This window comes from Nylanderia fulva, unplaced genomic scaffold (genome assembly GCF_048542155.1).
Source record: "Nylanderia fulva isolate GAGA-0341 unplaced genomic scaffold, ASM4854215v1 Scaffold86, whole genome shotgun sequence".
In the NCBI taxonomy this organism is placed as follows: domain Eukaryota; kingdom Metazoa; phylum Arthropoda; class Insecta; order Hymenoptera; family Formicidae; genus Nylanderia; species Nylanderia fulva.
This window is the reverse complement of record NW_028190982.1, coordinates 438,355-458,498: the sequence shown is the minus strand read 5'-3', so window position 1 is coordinate 458,498 and position 20,144 is coordinate 438,355. Positions and strand designations below refer to the sequence as shown.

The following is a 20,144-nucleotide window of genomic DNA, read 5'->3' as shown; positions in this document are numbered from 1 at the left end:
TGAGTACCGCCGTAAAATGTTCCTTCTTCCGCAGAGATTCCGGCCAGAGACGGGGATGGCCACTCTCTCGCGAGAGGCGAGAGAGCCCCGGAAACGCAAGGCGCGGGAGAGACCCTGCCTCGAGCCCCGCAGATCCGGATACACCGGAATCCCACCATCGATCAAACAATCGATCTGGCGGATTTTTGGGAGGAATCGCAAAGAGGTGCACTCGTAGGAGTCTTCCCGACGGCCCATAAAGAGGAATAACGGAACCCGAAGCGGAAACCCCGAGGAACGGCGAGGGAAAATTTACATCCAAAAAATTCGCAGGGCCCCGCGGGGTACCCGGCGGCCCTGCCAGGATAAGGAGCGCCACGGGTGGAAAATGCCAAATTTAGTATCGGCGTGATCCCGGCAGGCCTCTTGCTCGTCACTGTTCGGCGAGACGTCCTAGAGAGTAGAGGTTCCTGCGCGGATGCCGAAGCACACAAGGACCCGGCGATACCGGTGAGACGAACGGCCCTATCTAATATTGTAAAGCCGCTAACTTCTTTTGTGAGTACCGTATTCGGGAGAGAAGCGTGTCACGGCCGCGGCCGGTTATTAGATTCACCGGTAATTTCGTGATTTTGAGAGTTTGATTTAGAGTTCCGCGTAGAATTTATCCCGGCGCCCGGCCGACCGCGTGCTCTCTCCCGCGCGTAGATTAAGAGAGGCTCTCTCTCCCGCGGATACGCCGGCAGTCGCCGCGATTTTTGTCACGTTAATGTAAAAATTAAAGTATCGTCTTGTAATTACTGTACCGTTCTCGTCTGTTAGAGTTTCTAGATCGGAGAATAAAAGATTATTTAGAGTCACGCATCCGAAATAGCGTATTCTCTCTCGCGCATATCCTTATCCGTGCCGTCTTCGGATCCTTTGTGAAATATTGCGAGGAACGACCGGCGTGAGCGATCTCAAAGGAAGTCGCGCAGGACCGACTCGAGTTATAGGAAATTTTGTATGGCCTAAAACCATCGGAATTAATTACGCCGCACGGACCTTATTAAGTCTCGTGCGTTAATAATTATTCGACACGTAGGCGTGCGAATTTACTTCCGGGTCCCGCGTATCGTCCGATATCATCGCGTCGGGTCGTCTCAAAGGCGTGGAACAATAACAACGCGCCGCGTCTCGGCCGTACATACGCCGTATTGTATTTTTCGAATCACATTTCGGCCTCGTTTATCTGTATTTCGGCGTTGTTACAGCGGAGATCTCTCCGTAATATATCGAACGAATATTACTTTTCTTTCTTGACCTAACATTGTACTCAAGATCTCATACAATTAATTTTCTGTCTATCTTCGTTCATCATTGTCTAAATATATTTAATGTTTGTTATATTTGAGCGATTTCAAATAGCCTCTCTCGAATTCCGTTCTCTCTCCCGTCCGAACTCCCCCCCTCTACCCCCTGACGACCTGAGCGAGTCGATTATCGCCGTCGCGGAAATTTTCGGGATGATCTACTAATTATAAAAGTCATTTGTCGATTTGTGAATTTTCAGAGTGGCGCGAATCTCGCGCCTGGCGCCCAATCAAACATATTTTTTTGTGTTTACGCGAATTTCCCGCTTTCCGCGCCGAAGGTGTGCCGTCGGCCACTTACATCGGCCCTATTTCCCGGATCCTTTTCGATCCGACGGACCATATAAAATCAACGGTTACAATATATATATATTTAATATATATATATATATATTAAAATAAGAAATATATGTTTTATATATATTTATTTGTATATATTGTTACGTCCCTGGTTTACATTCCCTGAGCACCTTCATCCTTTTTCATCCCCTGTTCGAATGTTTTCGGGCGCCATGACTAGATTTGGTCTAGCTGTCGCACCGTGCGAACGCTTACGAGACCGATGGGCATTCTGGCCTATAACATATTGTATTTCTTCACTTTATTGTATTGGGTTGTTTCATTAAACTCCTTTTCATATTACGAGAGTTTATTCATTCCGGGCGCGAGTGAGAGTGTGTGTGACACCTTTTTGTGAGACAGCGCAAGAGACGTCGCGAGGACGTAACATTTTGGGGGCTCGTCCGGGATCGAACGAACAACGAGCTACGAAATATAATTAGGAAAATGACTACCCAACATTCGCCCAGACTAACCCGTTCACAAGCTCCGCTGCGAACACCATTGAATACGGAGACTCTTTTGGAGGAAAATGTACTGCAAACTGCGCTCCGGGAAATCAGGGAGCTGCGAGAACAACGAGAGCAGGAGCGTACACAATTTGAAGCTTTGTTGCGACAACGCGACGAGGAGCTGCGCCGGCTGGAGCAAAGAATCGCTTCGCGGGAGGAAAACGAGGTAAGTCCTCCCAATAATATCGCTTCTTGTAACTCCGATAATAGAGCTTGCGGGGATATTAGTAGTGATCTTTGCGCGAGAATCGGTTTTAAAATAAAACCCGATACATTTGACGGGAAAGTTCCGCTGCGGGAGTTCCTCTCCCAATTTCTTTTGGTCGCGCGCGCGAATAATTGGGACGAATCCGCGAAGACCGTTGCTTTGGCCGCGAATTTAAGAGGAAAAGCGCGAATTGTTTTAAAAAATATAGAGAATTTAGATAACCTCAGTTTTACCGAATTAAAATCAAAATTAGAATTACTTTTTGGGGAGGGAAATCTTACTCCAAACTATTATTCTTTATTTAGGAATCGGAAACAAAAATTCGGGAAAGACCTCGCTTCTTTTGGTGCCGAATTGGAAAGATTGTCGCGACTCGCATATCCCGAATGTCCTTACGCGGTGAGGGATAAAATCGCGTGCGCGCAATTTATCTCTGCTCTCTATGACGGTTTCTTGAGAAGGACCTTTCAATTAGAGGGGATAACCTCTTTAAATTTGGTCGTTGAGAGGGCAAAAACTATAAAAATTATTCAAGGAGAAAATTTTGAAAGAAAGAAGGAAATTTTCGGAAAATTTAACAGCGCGAATTTCCAAAAGGTGGGGAGGAACGACACGCGAAAGGATTTTGATAAGAAAAACGGGAACGATAATAAGAACAATGAAAACAGCGCGCAAAAATCAGATCATGAAAATAGAAATCCTTCGAGAGAGGGATGGCGAAGAAATAATTTTTCTTCGAAGGGCAAAGAGTGTTGGACGTGTGGTAAAACGGGACATTTTCGATTTGAGTGTCCTGAGGAGAAGGGAAACACGGTTTAGTTGAGCTGTGCGGGGTGAGCTCGACTTTTTCCGAAAAAGCCCCGATATCGAATCGATTTGTAGATTTTAGTGTTGGTAGAATTAGAAAAAATGATTTCTATTATCTCGGAAAGGTTAACGGTAAAAAATGTTCTTTGAAAATAGACACGGGCTCCGATGTTTCACTTATAAATGAAAAATTGTTGAATAAGGATGTAGAAAAGATTCAAATTAAAAATTGTAATTTAAAATATCCTACGGGAGAAAAAGTTTTAATTAATTTTCTAGTAGAAGTTAGAGTAGAGATTAAAAGATATTGTGTTTCTATTCCTATTTTTGTCGCCGCCATAAATAATAATTGCATTTTGGGAACAGACTTTCTTAAAAAGATTAATTTATAAAATATTTTTGATGATGAATTTAATGAATTAAAGTCAAAAGAAAATAAAATTTTTAATTGTTCTAGAATTGAAAACTCTTGTAAAGTTCCAACTATTTTAGAAAATCTTTTTGAAAATAATTCTTTGAATTTGAAAGAAACAAAGAAAGAAATTTTTGCAAACTTTTTAAATGATTTTTTTGATGTATTTTCTGAAAACATTGTGGCTGGCAACTGTAGTGTTGTAGAACATGTCATTAACATAAAAGACTCTCTCCCTATTAAGCAGGCACCTCGTCGAATTCCCATTCATTTAAGGAAGGAAGTAGATAAAATTATTAAGGACATGAAGGAACAAGGAGTAATAGAGAAATCGCAAAGTCCATGGATCTCTCCGGCCGTTATGGTAAAAAAGAAAGACGGCAGTATAAGATTTTGCATTGATTATCGGAAATTAAATAATGTGATGGTAAAAGATGCATATCCTCTTCCCAGTATTGACGATATTTTAGATCAACTCTCAGGTAACTCTTGGTTTTCCACATTAGATTTAAAGAGCGGTTATTGGCAACTAAAAGTCCGTTCCGAGGACAAAGAAAAGACGGCTTTCTCGATCGGCAGGGGTCTGTGGCAATTTACAGTAATGCCGTTTGGTTTATGTAATGCTCCCGCGACTTTTGAACGGTTAATGGAAAAAGTCTTACATGGCCTTTTATCAAAAAAATGTTTAGTATATTTAGATGATATAATAATTTTCGGTAAAACTTTTGATGAAATGTTAGAGAATTTGAATTTAGCATTTTCGCGATTGAGAGAAGCTAATTTAAAAATGAATCCGAAAAAATGTATTTTCTTTTAAAGAAATACAAAATATTTGGGACATATTATTTCAGAAGAAGGCATTACTACGGATCCCGAAAAGATTATAGCCGTGAGAGATTGGTTGGTTTCCCATACTAGACAACAGTTACGAAGCTTTCTCGGTTTTTGTTCGTATTATCGTAAATTTGTGAAAGAATTTTCTTCTTTGGCAAAACCCCTTTACGTATTAACAGAGAATCAAGTTAAATTTGTTTGGGGAAAAGATTGCCAAGATGCTTTTGAGAAATTAAAATCGATGTTATCGTCTTCTCTGATATTATCTTTTCCTAAGGGAGAAGATGAATTTATTTTAGATACTGACGCGTCTAATATCGGTATCGGTGCAGTGTTATCCCAGAGACAGATGGGAAAAGAGAAAGTAATCGCTTATTTTAGTAAAACGCTTAGCAAGACTGAGCGGAATTATTGTGTGACTAGAAGAGAATTGTTAGCAATAATAGATTCTTTGAAATTTTTCCGTCATTATCTTTTAGGTAGAAAATTTGTAATTCATACAGATCATGTATCGTTAAAATGGTTGATGTCTTTTAAGGATCTAGAAGGACAATTGGCTCGTTGGCTCGAAAGACTTCAAGAATTTGAGTTTGAAATTATTCATCGAAAAGGACAATCTCACGGAAATGCCAATGGATTATCCAGGCGATCATGTGAGGCTTTCGGATGCGAATACTGCGCTAAAGTCGAGACAAAAAACGCAGAAGAAAGAGAGAAAATGGTTGCTCGCATTATGCTTGTGGGAGAAGATCTGGAAGAGTGGCGTCGTGTTCAGCAAAAAGATCCAAGCATTTTATTTATTATACGAGAAAAAGAAACAGGAAAAAGACCATTGCATTCGGAAGTTCCTACCAAGAATGTTTCGGCTCAGATTTATTGGTCTTATTGGGATTCTCTCGTTCTAAAAATGGAATTCTCTATAAAAGATGGAAAGCCCCAAATCTTCAAACTAGTTTCCTTCAATTAATTGTTTCTCAAGATCGGATCAAAGAGATTTTACAGGAAATTCATGATTCTCCGTCCGGAGGACATTTCGGAGTTAACAAAACTTTTGAGAAGATTCGAAAAAGATTCTTTTGGGCGAATTGTAAGCAAGACGTAGAGAAGTGGTGCAGAACCTGCAAGATATGTATATCAAAGAAAGGTCCTTCTGGAAAAGGAAAATCCCCTTTGCATATTTATAACGTCGAAGCTCCATTAGAAAGAGTGCAAATGGATATCCTTGGTCCTCTTCCGTTGACTAAATCAGGGAATAAGTATCTTCTTGTAATGGTGGATTGTTTCACAAAATGGGTGGAAGCTTTCCCTATTAAGAATATTAGAACCAAGACTGTGGCTGAAATTTTTGTGAGTCAGTTTGTTTCAAGGCATGGAGTGCCTATTGAGATTCACACAGGTCAGGGAAAGAATTTCGAGTCTCAGTTATTTGAAGAATTAATGCGACTTCTTGGGATCAAAAAGACAAGGACTACTACTCTTCATCCTCAATCAGATGGCCAGGTGGAACGTCAACATCAGACAATTATCAATTACTTGGAGAAATACATTTTTGAAAATTAGAAAGATTGAGATGAATGGATTCCTATGTTTCTCTTGGCATATAGATCATCAAAACATGAGACTACAGGAGTGACTCCTGCCGAGTTGTACTTTGCTCGAGAACTTAGACTACCAGTAGACTTGTTACAAGAAAGTCCTAAAATTGATAAAAAAATATTGCCTCCAGAGAATTTTGTGGATAATTTAAAGGAAAGATTAGAAGAAATTCGTTCTTGTGTTAGGGAACGTATGGCTTTAAAGTATTCGCAAATGAAAGCCAGATATGATAGGAAAGTTAGAACAATTCTTTTCGAGGAGGGAGAGAGAGTCTGGCTATATAATCCCAAGAGAAGTAAAGGAAAGGCCCAGAAATTGCAGAACAATTAGGAGGATCCTTATTCAATTATTAAAAGATTTAACGACGTGGTATATTGTATTCAAAAGACTCCTAGGCATAAGAAAAAGGTCAAACATGCGGATAGAATAGTTCCTTTTCTGGAAAGGGATTAGAATTGTTAGAATAGATTGGAGCCCGGGGAATGTCTATGTTATGGAAAATTAAAAAAAAAATTGAACAGATAGAAGTAGGGTGAATTAATTATTGCGTAATCTTCTTTTTCTTTTACAGAATCTCCAAAGAAGAGAAGTTTCACTCGAGGAAGAGGTTTCGATTGAAGGAGTATTTACGGTTCTGCTTTGGGGAGAAACGGAGTTTTCTGGATATGGTGGAAAGGCCGATTTTCGAGCTGAGCTTTCCAGGAAAAAAGGTTTTCGTCTTCAATTTATTCTAAGAAGACTGCCTCTCCCGCGGTTTTTGATCCGTGGTTTTCCCGCGGGACTTCGGGCAGATGCCGAGGCAGGGACTTGGGGAGTCTATAAGGGACGATGGGTCCACGGAAGTAACCCCTCCCCCTTGTCTGAAGTTCTTCACAAGGTCGCAGGAAAATCAGGACGTGGAAGACAAAATATCAGAGGTCGATTGGGTTCGAGTTGGCGAATCGCCCGGTAACCTGAGGCAGCAGCCCGGGGTAGGGCAGGATGATTCGTTAGAGCCCTGGAGTCGACGTTGGAACTGTCAGTCGATTGGGACCAGAATAACGAAGTCGCTTGGTAACCTGTGGCAGCAGCCCAGGGTAGAGCAGGAAGGCTCGTCGGTGCCCTGGAGTCGACGATAACTTGTGTGGATGTGCGACGGGATCAAAAATGGCGGATTGTTCGGTAACCTGTGGCAGGAGCCCAGGGTAGAACAGGAAAATTCGTCGGAGTCCTGAGGTCGGCATCGGAATGCAGAGTTATTGGACAGCGTTGGATAACCCTCTGTTTCTGATTGTCGGGACGACAATCTTGAAGAAGGGGGGCAGTGTTACGTCCCTGGTTTACATCCCCTGAGCACCTTCATCCTTTTTCATCCCCTGAGCATCATCGCTAGGAGGGTTGTTTATAGACAACCGGCGTTCAAATGTTTTTGGGCGTCATGACTAGATTTGGTCTAGCTGTCGCACCGTACGGACGCTTACGAGATCGATGGGCATTCTGGCCTATTACATATTGTATTTCTTCACTTTATTGTATTGGGTCGTTTCATTAAACTCCTTTTCATATTACGAGAGTTTATTCATTCCGGGCGCAAGTGAGAGTGTGTGTGACACCTTTTTGTGAGACAGCGCAAGAGACGTCGCGAGGACGTAACAATATAAATATATATTTAAATATTATTATATTATAGTACATAATGTATTTTTATATATTATCTGTGGATCCAACCAAGGTCCGTAGATGAACGACGGGAGGGGAAGGAAAGTCCTCGCATGAACAGCCATTTTGGGGCCACGAAATTATTTGCGTTGTATGTCGGTGTGTGGTACAAAGTGTTAGTAAAAAAAAAACTTTAGTTGAACAGCTGTCCGGTGGCTGGAATGGCGGCGCCATTTTGGGATTCAAATGCTGAAATATGAATACGATACTTCCCCTCCTGTCGTTCATCTACGGACCTTGGATCCAACATGCAGCATTGTTGACTAAGATGGCAAGTTAAAATTAAACGCATAAAAAGTTTCCGAGAGGATTAAAAGCTTGGCCATTATTGTTACTGCTTCGGAACGGTTCCACCCATATGCGCACGTGAATTATATGTATGTACTGTGAAGAAGAAAGACATTGAAGCAGAAAAAGTATTTTATATAACCTAAAGAGTATAAATATGGAAATAAAAAGATTATTAATAAGAATTTGGAAGACAGGTAAATATAATTATATACATATTACTTTCCTAATCATAACATATATAGTTATTTTGAGATTATGTAGTGATATTAACCTTGTGTATGAAATATATATATATATGTGTAGGTATAAACACGTGTATTTATTACAATTTTTAATTATATTTATTTTTTTCAGTTTGGCTTATTATATATTTTTGTTAAAAATATCCAATACAAAAATATTGCATGTGCGTAACTGTGAAAAAGGAAATCACAGAAAGAGTATAAGAGAGTATTCAAATAAAACGATTTTGGAAGACGTCAGGTAAATACAATTATGCAAAAAATAATGTCCAAAAATTGCGCAAATAAATAAAAATTTATACAAAAAATTAAAATTTGAAAACTTATAAAAATTTATAATTAATATAAAAAAAATAAAAAAATTTTAGTTAAAAAAACTTGGCGCGCTGCTAAATAATATCCTAATGATATTAAAATTAAATTATTTGTTACTTTAAAACTTATTGCAGTTAAAATATATATTTTGTAGTTACATTAATTTATGTAACTTTAAGGTGCATTGTAATTTTAAAACTTAGCAGCGCGCCAAGTTCTTTAACTAAAATTTTTTTATTTTTGGCAAACTTGATTTCGACGTAACTAGCAATTTTATTTAATTCTTTCACGACGTTTCGACCATTTGATTGTGGTCCTTATCAAGTGAAAATTCCATTAATTAAACTGAGATTAACGCAACATCACACCGGTCTTATTTAAAATTAATAGTTAAAAGTTAAAAGAGGAACACCGGTCTTATTTAAAATTAATAGTTAAAAGTTAAAAGAGGAACACGTCCCATACTCAATGTTAATTGTGTCAAACATATACAAAAATGAATGCTATAATCTCTATAAACTTACCTTTAAAAAAAAGGTAAAAAGAGGCGCCCATTTAACTGTATGCCAGTAACAAAAAATTATCCATTGCAAACTCATGTAGAATTCTATGTAAAATAAACCATTGCAAACCCATGTGGGATTGTATGAAAAATTATCCATAGTAAACCCATATAATAATTACTACAAAAGTAGTGATATAAAAAAATTGCGCCAAGTGAAAGTAGAAACTTGTACCAGTGAAAAATTATGCAAAAAATAATGTCCAAAAATTGCGCAAATAAATAAAAATTTATACAAGAAATTAAAATTTAAAAACTTATGCAAATTTATAATTAATATAAAAAAAAATAAAAAATTAATCAAAATTAATATTGGACGCTAGTGGTAAAAATAAACTTGGCAAACTTGATTTCGACGTAACTAGCAATTTTATTTAATTCTTTCACGACGTTTCGACCATTTGGTTGTGGTCCTTATCAAGTAAAAATTCCATTAATTAAACTGAGATTAACGCAACATTACACCGGTCTTATTTAAAATTAATAGTTAAAAGTTAAAAGAGGAACACGTCCCATCGCTATGATGTTTCGTCAACGACGAAACAACTTTGACTTTAACAAATGTCATTTGGGATTGAGAGTTGAGACGGTAAAAACGTTCTGTCCTTAGTAAACTTTTGTCTTTAGAAAAAACTGTGTCTATAAGATTTCGTATCTGATACTTGAAACTTCTATAAAATAATCACCAATTTTGTTTGAATCTCTATTTAATGTCTAACAACATTTCAATATGATGATTTAATCAAGATATCTCCCTTGACCAATAAATCAGGAGGCCTATACACATAGTGATTACACGGCACGGTCGCTCGATCTCAGTATGTATCAACAATTTGCACTTGTCACACGCAATGACTTGTTTAGAAACATATGTAACGAGACAAAAAACTGACTTTTTATTATCTTGACATCGTTAATTGCCGTCTTTAATGTTCAATATTACATTTCAATTTATATAATATTTGTATTGCGCTGAGGAAGGCTCGAAATGTCAGCCGAAACGTTCGCTTTAATGTGTATTTCTTATGTATTTATTATTTTGTTTAAATGTGAATAAATGATCACTTCTTATTTATTTCTCGTTCCGTTCAAATGAAGTTTTTTAATATCAACTGACAACTTTGTTATGTTTAATAGCTCTTATAGCCCTTCTTTGTTTTCAATTATTAATTTAACAGAGCTAATTACTTATATATTTATAAAAGTAATAGGAGGATGGTAACGTAACACAAGAAAATACTTATACATACATACATATATAAGAATTATTTTATTGATACACTGCTATCCTACTATTTCTTTTATTATATAAAATAAAATAAAGAAGCAATATAATACATACAAGTTATTTTGCATGCACTAATGACTTTTTTTTATGTTTTACAGTTATTACAAATTTACAATTACAATATGAGGATATAATGAACTATTGTGAGATGGAGTTGAAACTACAAATTAATAAAAGAAGGTTGAGAATATGAGCCTAAATTTTTTGATAATAGAATAAATATGTATAGGTAAATATGTAATATATAAAACCATAATTAAATATGTAATCATAAAAAACGACCAATACTGGACAAATAATTTCTTTATTGAAATCAAATTAACATGACGTTTTGACCTGTGGTTTAGGTCATTTTCAAATGCAGTAATAATTACATAACAAGTACAGCGATGAGAAAAAACTTATAACATGTCACAAATATAAAAATATATAAAATTAAACGTAGTGTCTAAAAAGACGTCTCGTCAGTACAGAGCGTGTTCAAATAATATATATTTAATATTTTATTAATTCATATTAAAGCATAATAAAATATAATATTTTGGAATATTTTGTTTTATCAATGATTTTTTCTTTTGTAGAAGGAGCTTGGTAAAATTATTAAATATCATCCCACAACAACAGAAAAACTCATCGAATTATTCAAAGCTGAGCAGATGGCTTATGATAACAGGACAGACGACTCTGTAGCCACTTAAGATGCTGAACAAATTCAAAAAGCATAATTTATAATAGTTTTTCTTTCAAGTTTTATATGGTACATGTAGTATTAAACCAGCATTTTAACATAAACTTAAAATTATATATATTAGAAAGCTTATAAAATTAAATTACGATTATTATATTAAAAAATAAATACATATATCGAAAATTCTATTATATAGTCTAAAACTAATAAAACATTTCACAGGTATTGATACTAGATTTGACAAGGTAAACGAGCATATGCAATATCTATTGATGAAACATGTGCTGAAATATAGGCGGAGAAAGCCTATATATTTTATGAAATACAAGAACATATATGTATTCAATATTAAAGTACATATTAAAATTATTAAATTACATATATAGTATCATAACTCTTATATATACTAACATATATATATCATAACATCATAACCCGTCGAAGGATCGTCAGATTCTAATATGTTTTTTAAAAGAAATATTTACACAACCTTAATTATTTTGTTATAAACCTCGTTAAGATTCTCTGTATTCTTCTATGAATTAATGTTTTTAAGTTTTTTAATATAGAACTGTACACGCCCCTCGAATTAACGTGCTGCGAATCAAACATTAATTAATATAGTTTATATCCGGTTACGGCCACTGTCTCGGAGAGTCCGCGCATTAAGTCGATGTGTAGGAATAAAAAACACAAAACTGCTCCGAATAACAATTAAATCCAAAGTCTTTAATAAAATGTTAATAACTTTGATGATACACGACTATGTTTGACGATCGTTAACGTTTCGTCAACGCTGAATGATAACACAAGAATCGCTGTGTTCGGATCGCTAGTCGAACGAGAACTGAGGGCCTGCTCTCTGCGAGAGTCAGGCACGAAAAACGCCGGAATTTTCACATTCTTACAATATCACGCGTACAGGATCGGGTGATCACGTGTATAATCTGTATCGATACCGAAATCATAACGTGATTCTTGAATGGATATCGAACAAACAACTCGTGGTCAAACACAATCAGCCTACATGCCGAAAAATACAATTCGATTTCTGAACATACCGCCCGCCTCGTACAAACTACGAAACGGACTGATGAACAAATTCTAGTATGTTAAAATTTTAATAGAACGATAGCAGACGGAATGTTTGACAGATCTTTACAATGAGTAAGAGACAGTTACTCGTCTGTTCTAATAAGTGGGCAGATTTTAGTAATCGGGCGCTTAAGCGTTGAAGACGCGGTGCGAACGGTCACGACGCGCGTGTGACCATCTGGGCCAGGGTGTGTCTCGATGACTCTGGCCATGTCCCATTTAGCGGGGGGAAGCAGAGGGTTTTTTATTATTACGAGGTCGTTAATTTTAATCGGTGGTTCTACCGATCGCCATTTCTGCCTCTGATGAAGCGTGTGCAAGTAATCAGTAGACCATGCTTTCCAAAATTGTTCGTGCATGGCCTGCACCCTTTGCCATCTTGACAAACGATTCTCATTAATTTCTAAGACAGACTCTCCCGGTGCACTCAAAAGGGGGCGACCTATCAGGAAGTGCCCCGGTGTGAGCGCCTCGAAGGAGTCCGGATCGCTTGTCAATGCGGCGAGAGGACGGGAGTTAAGGCAGGCTTCGATTTGGCACAAAAGAGTCGCGAATTCCAACTGCGACAGAGTATGACCTCCGATAACGCGCTTTAAATGATATTTAAAACTCTTTACTCCCGCCTCCCAGAGTCCCCCGAAATGTGGAGACGCCGCGGGTATAAAGTGCCACTGTACACCGTCAGTGACAAGGTGATCGTGGGCGGCGCGATCTTTACATGTTTTTATAAATGCGAGTCGCAACTCACGGTCGGCCCCTACAAAATTCGTACCATTGTCGCTATAGACATCGGATGGAAGTCCACGTCGACTAACGAATCTTCGAAAGGCCGCAAGAAAGCCCTCCGATGAGTAATCAGAGACATACTCTAAATGAATCGCACGAGTTGCGAGACATACGAAAATGCAGACGTAATATTTCCGCGAGGTCTGACCGCGACCGACATACGGTATGATTTGTAAGGGGCCGGCATAATCTATTCCGCAGTGGGAAAAGGTGGGCGATGGCGTCACTCGCGGTGACGGTAGATCGCCCATGAGCTGACTTGCGGTCCTCGCGCTTTCGCGTATGCATGTCATACATTTTCTTATTCGGAATTTGACAAGAGATCTCGCACCAAGAATCCAGAAATTTTGACGTAATACGCGTAGAGTAAGTTGCGGACCTCCGTGCGAGGATCGCAAGTGAGCTTGATCGACAATTAATTCGGTAATGCGGTGACGCGGAAGGATCACCGGAAATCTCTCATCGTATGAGAGTAAGGAGTGGCGGAGTCTCCCGCCAAGCCGAATAATGCCGTTTTCGTCAAGAAACGGCGTTAGCGAACGCAGAGGACTCGATTTGCTTAGCGGAGAATTCCCACGCAACGCGATGAGTTCGGCATTGAAGCTTAGGGCTTGTAATCGTTGGATCCAGAAGATCCGCGCTCTCTTGACATCAAGGCTCGTCAATACCCCGGCCGCCATTTCGCTCGCTTTGTTGCTGGTTTTATGCGTTCTAAAGAGACGAAACACGTGACCTGTGACGCGAAGCAATTTTCCCCACGACGTAAAATTTTCGTGGATATTGAATATATCCGCTGCCGGAGCGGACTTTGAATTATCTACGGTAGCGACGCGAACTTCTGCATTCACGTTTGACTCTATTTCGTCCGATAATTTGTCCTGCAATTTTTTTCTCTCTGGCCAAGAGACGGGAGGATCTTTTAGCCAGGCCGGGCCTGACCACCACAGCGGGTGGACGCGAAACTCCTCTACCGAAATACCGCGCGAAGCACAATCCGCGGGGTTGCTGATTGTCGGCACGTGATGCCACTTCGCTGTCGGTAATTTCGTCTGAATCTCGGAGACTCGCGTAGCGACGAACGTTCGCCATTTTGAGGGGTGTTGACTGACCCACGCTAGTGCGACGGTGGAATCTGTCCAGCCGTAAATCGGTATATCCGGATTCTCGAGCACGCCTAAAACGTGATTTATTAAACGTGCTAGGAGTACGATAGCCATAAGTTCCAGGCGGGGAATGGCAATCGTTTTTAAGGGCGCCACTTTTGATTTGGCAGCGAGCAGCGAAACCGAAATTCGATTAGGCGAGTGGCGAACCCGTAAATAGACGACAGCAGCGTAGGCACGCTGTGACGCGTCGGCGAATCCGTGAATCTCCACCGCGTGATCGGGATCGTAGGTATTAAGCCAACGTGGCATACGGCAATTAGAAAGCTTAGGAAGACTGCTAACGTAATCTTGCCATCTTTGCAGAAGTGACGCGGGAATAATCTCATCCCAATCGATTTTTTGAAGCCACAGATTCTGCATCAGTATTTTCGCTACAATTACGACGGGCGACGCCCAACCTAAGAGGTCGAATAGCCGCGCGATAAATGATAGGACGGTCCGCTTCGTGGTTCGCGATTCCGTGAATTCTGTGGTTCGAAAAAAGAATACATCGTCGGTCGGGCGCCAAGCGACGCCAAGGACCTTTAGACTTGTATTTTCTTCAAATGCGTGATCGCATGATAACTCGTGATCGCCGGATGGAATAATTGACAAGAGTTGTGGATCGTTAGCCGCCCATTTTCTCAAGTGAAATCCGCCGGAATGCATCAAATCGTTAAGCTGAGCGCGCAATTGTATAGCGGACGCGATGTCATTCGCACCAAATAAGAGATCGTCCACGTAGGCCGAATTTTTAAGGATTTTTGCAGCTTGCGGAAAGCGACGAGACTCATCGTCGGCAAGCTGATGTCGAACGCGGATCGCGAGATACGGTGCGCTAGCCGTGCCGTATGTAACCGTGAGGAGACGGTACGATAGGACCGGACTTTGCGGATTCGGTCTCCAGACGATTCTCTGGTAATCTACATCGTCGGGATGTACTAGGATCTGACGGAACATTTTTTCAATGTCCGCCAGATAGACGTAACGATAGAAACGCCAATTCAGCAAAACTCCGCCGAGATCGTTTTGAAGCTTAGGCCCAACTAATAAGCAATCATTCAGAGTAAAGCCGTTGGACGTGACACTCGAAGCGTTAAATACAACGCGCACTTTGGTTGTCGAGCTGCTTTCCCGGATCACGGGATGGTGAGGGAGATAAACAGGCCGACGGCGCGAGGTGGAATCGCGAACCTGTTCCATGTGCCCTAAAACTTCGTATTCAGCGAGAAATTTATTGTATTCCGCAGCAAGGTCGCTATTGCGAAGTAATCGTCGTTCCGTTTTGGAATACAACCGTTGGGCGAGATTATAACTATCGCCCAGAACGGGAGGCTGATTATTTCGGAATGGCAATCGAATAATATAACGGCCGTCCGCATTCCGCGAATGGGTTTGACTAAAATGCGTTTCGCATAGCTCCTCTTCGGGAGAGTAAATGATTTTAGAGGGAATCTCCTCCGTTTCCCAAAATTTTTGAATGAGCTCGTCTAGAGATGGAGCGGCCACACAAGACATAACCGTCGCTTCCTGAAGCGATACTAAATCCAATGACTTTGCCGGGCCTGACACTATCCAACCTAACGACGTTAACTGCGCCGTAGGGGAACCGGGAGGCCCCCTTTGGATTGGCCCGAGTAGCAATGAACCATAGAGGTCGGCTCCGATTAATACTTCAATATTTTCTTTATTTGACGGATCGGGATCCGCGAGTTCTAAGCCTTTCAGGTGAGGCCAATCGTCGACGGAAAACGCTTGAGTAGCTGCGTAAGCCGTGATCTTTTGATAAATGTATACTGAAATCGGCAGTCGTGATCCAGGACGGAGACACGATTCGAGTAGAAGACTCGTTTGTGCTCGCGCGATGCCAGAGTATTCTTCCCCGAAACCGGTAATGTGTAAATTCGCGCGACGTCGCGTCGGACGTAATCTCTGTGCGAGAGCTTCCGAAATAAAGCTATATGTCGAGCCTTGATCGAAGAGAGCGCGGGCCTGTACAGTTCGTCCTTCAACCGTGTGAAGTCGGACCCGAGCGGTAGCGAGAAGGACGGGAATCGGAGCTTGAGATCGCGCACCTAGAGATACGGTATAATTAGTCGCTACGTTGGTGGAGGCGTCATTAAATGCGCCTTGTGCTTCGCACGCTTTATTTGCCGCGGATTCGTGTCGCGATTTCGTACCTTCTCGATCCGTAGCGTCGGCGATTGCTACGCCGATGTTGTCGCGATGAAGTAATGAATGGTGAGCGCGTTGACAAGAGTTACAGCGCTTCTCACTTGGACAATTTAGCGGAAAATGCCCGGGTCTTAAACAATTGAAGCAGACGCGAGCTTGTCTAGCGAGCTGCCCGCGTTGGTCTAGCGACCGTTTTCGGAAAGTCTGACAAAATGACAGGAAATGATTCCCCTGACAGCAAGGACACTTACGGTCCGTAGTGTTATGAACCGTTGCCTTGATTTTATTCGATTTATCGGAACGCGCGGACAAGCCGGTGGTAGCGCAATTAGTTACAAGAGGCACAAGATCAGATAAGCCGCGAAGACGTTCCGTAATAAATTCGCGAAGTGTTTTAAATGTAGGGTAATCGGTTGACGCGCCTAAACGCAAGTTCCATTCGGTACGAGTACGCGAGCTGAACTTTTGAGTGACGATGTACACAAGCAAGTCGTCCCATTGATCGGTATCTCGGCCTAAATTTGATAATGCCGATAACGACGCGGTTACAGTATCGCGCAACAGCTTTAATTCGGCAGCGTTTTCGGTCTTCATTACAGTGAGACTCGCGAACGCGTGAATATGCGCATGGACTAGAGACCGTGCGTTGTTATACTCATCCAACAAAATCTGCCAAGCTCCAGCGTAGTTCAAGTCAGAAGTCGTGATGTGCTTCAACAGAAGCGCAGCATCCCCGTCCATGAACGACTTCAAATAGTGTAGCTTCTGCGCGTCCGAGAGAGTTTCGTGGGCGCCGACTAAAGCCTGGAAGGTGTCTCGGAAGCTCTCCCACTTGGTCATTTCGCCCTTGAAAACTGGAATGGTGATCCTTGGTAGCGCGAAGGCTGATGACCCGTGACCAGACGGGTGATGGACGCTGATAGAACTCTGATCAGCGTCAGATGGAGTACGTAGCTCCTGTTTGTCGAGTAGGCCTGCTAAGAAATCTTGCGAGTCCTCGAACACCGCTTCAGCTTTGCTAATTTCGTCGTCAGTGAAGTAATCATGTTGGAGATCGTCTTTGTCAGCGACCTGCAGGAGCTCGACGTGCTGCTTACAGCAAGTTTGCCAGTGCTCCCGTAATTGCTCCATGCGAAGCTTAGTCTTCGTAATCGTAAATTTCTCCTTGCCGGCCTTCTTATAATTCACTGCTATCCGAGACATAAATTGAACGGTCGCACGTATCGCGATGAGACCGTTCTCGAAATCCGACATGATTCACGGATATGAACGGTACTGATATTGTATTAATATCAAATCGGCGCGTAGAATTCTTTCACTACGGATAGCCACTGACCAAAGCGGAAATTTGAAAAAAAAGTAAGGTCACTGCGAAACGTCGAAAACACGAGGGCCGGCTCTCGCTTTCGTTGGAGCGAGAGAGAGGGTAGGATTTGGCGCGAGACCGCTCGCCGTGTGAGACCGCCCGCCGTGCGAGAGAGAGAAAGCGAGAGAGATAGCGCGCGCACTTCCGGCGCGAAATTCCTCGTTGTATAGTTCAGTGCTGAATTAAACAACGGATCGTTTTTTCGTATCCCGATAACAGCGGGACGCGAGAATGAGCGGACACAGTTTACGCCTACGCGACTTGACACGACACTCTGCAGACACAGTTTTTTCGGCGCATATCCGGCTCGAAGGACCATTAATTCACATGTACACGCCCCTCGAATTAACGTGCTGCGAATCAAACATTAATTAATATAGTTTATATCCGGTTACGGCCACTGTCTCGGAGAGTCCGCGCATTAAGTCGATGTGTAGGAATAAAAAACACAAAACTGCTCCGAATAACAATTAAATCCAAAGTCTTTAATAAAATGTTAATAACTTTGATGATACACGACTATGTTTGACGATCGTTAACGTTTCGTCAACGCTGAATGATAACACAAGAATCGCTGTGTTCGGATCGCTAGTCGAACGAGAACTGAGGGCCTGCTCTCTGCGAGAGTCAGGCACGAAAAACGCCGGAATTTTCACATTCTTACAATATCACGCGTACAGGATCGGGTGATCACGTTGTGACGACCCGTTTTGTCGTCACTAGAAGCCGCGCAAGCACGAGGCCGACCGTCCGCCCGCGCTCATATAAACGGCCCCTGTCGGGGCCACCACACATCGAACACGTGGGAATTTACCTCTTCGCCCCACCCGACCGGAACGCCCCACCCCAAGTTAGTTGGAGGGGGCTGACCGACGGGTATATAAAGCGGCGCAGCCGAGACTTCGAGACCAGTCCCGTCCTGGTCTCTTGAGCGTACTCAAGGACCACTCCTCACCTCCTAACCATCCCGGGCGACGAGCGTTCTCGTCGCGTAAGCCGAGCGTCCTCGGTCACCGGATCCTCTCCGAACATCACCCCGGCCGACGAGCGTTCTCGTCGGGCAGGCCGAGCGTCCTCGGTCACCGGATCCTCTCCGAACATCATCCCGGCCGACGAGCGTTCTCGTCGGGTAGGCCGAGCGTCCTCGGTCACCGGATCCTCTCCGAACAGCACCCCGGTCGACGAGCGTTCTCGTCGGGCAGGCCGAGCATTCTCGGTCTCCGGATCCTCTCCGAACATCACCCCGGTCGACGAGCGTTCTCGTCGGGCAGGCCGAGCGTCCTCGGTCACCGGATCCTCTCCGAACACCACCCCGGCCGACGAGCGTTCTCGTCGGGTAGGCCGAGCGTCCTCGGTCACCGGGTCCTCTCCGAACAGCACCCCGGTCGACGAGCGTTCTCGTCGGGCAGGCCGAGCATTCTCGGTCTCCGGATCCTCTCCGAACATCACCCCGGTCGACGAGCGTTCTCGTCGGGCAGGCCGAGCGTCCTCGGTCACCGGATCCTCTCCGAACATCACCCCGGCCGACGAGCGTTCTCGTCGGGAAGGCCGAGTTTCCTCGGTCGCCGGATCCTCCGAGAGCCACCGACACCTTGCGGAGCTCGCCCTTCTCAGGGCGCCCGAATCCAAGGCGGTTTACGGAGCTCGCCCTTTTCAGGGCGCTCGTATCCACGCCGCGTTGGGTAAATTTCGTCCGCCGCGTTATCATTTGTAAACCTTAGTTATATAAGTCGTGTCCGCGTCCGTATGATTTGGTCGCGTCGCGTTATTATTGGTAAACCTTTAGTTATAAGTCGTGCCCGCGTCCGTATGATTTGGTCGCGTTTCGTCCGTCGCGTTATCATTTGTAAACCCTAGTTATAAGTCGTGTCCGCGTCCGTATGATTTGGTCGCGTTTCGTCCGTCGCGTTATTATTTGTAAACCTTAGTTATAAGTCGTGCCCGCGTCCGTATGATTTGGTCGCGTTTCGTCCGTTGCATTATTTGTATTCCTTAGTTATAAATCGTGTCCGCGTCCGTATAAGTTGGTCGCGGTCCGCACTTCCTGCGATTCTCCTCTGTACGCGTAGACTAGATAATAAGCCCACTCTTGCAGGGCGGCTTCAATAAACTCTGTTTTTTTACCAGAACGATTGGCGTGGTTATTGCGAACCTGAGTCTCCCCCCCCCCCTCTTCCCGAATCCTGGCACCGACGAGCCGATCCGTGGCGTCGGGAAAGGAGCCCCGTTACAACGTGTATAATCTGTATCGATACCGAAATCATAACGTGATTCTTGAATGGATATCGAACAAACAACTCGTGGTCAAGCACAATCAGCCTACATGCCGAAAAATACAATTCGATTTCTGAACAAGAACATTTCGGCTAACTCTCTCTTCCTTAAGTGTTTTTCCATATGTAAAATGTTAAATTTATTCCAATCGAAATCATGTTCAAATTCAGATTGGTGTTT

General features: G+C 42.4%; 1 protein-coding gene across 1 annotated transcript; it reads right to left on the bottom strand.

Moving 5' to 3' along the window:
* Nucleotides 1-12,301: 12,301 nt before the first annotated feature.
* On the bottom strand, nucleotides 12,302-17,578 carry LOC114928988 (uncharacterized). Its single transcript, XM_029300355.2, has one exon. The coding sequence runs from the start codon at nucleotides 17,576-17,578 to the stop codon at nucleotides 12,302-12,304; it is 5,277 nt and encodes a 1,758-aa protein (XP_029156188.2).
* Nucleotides 17,579-20,144: the final 2,566 nt, after the last annotated feature.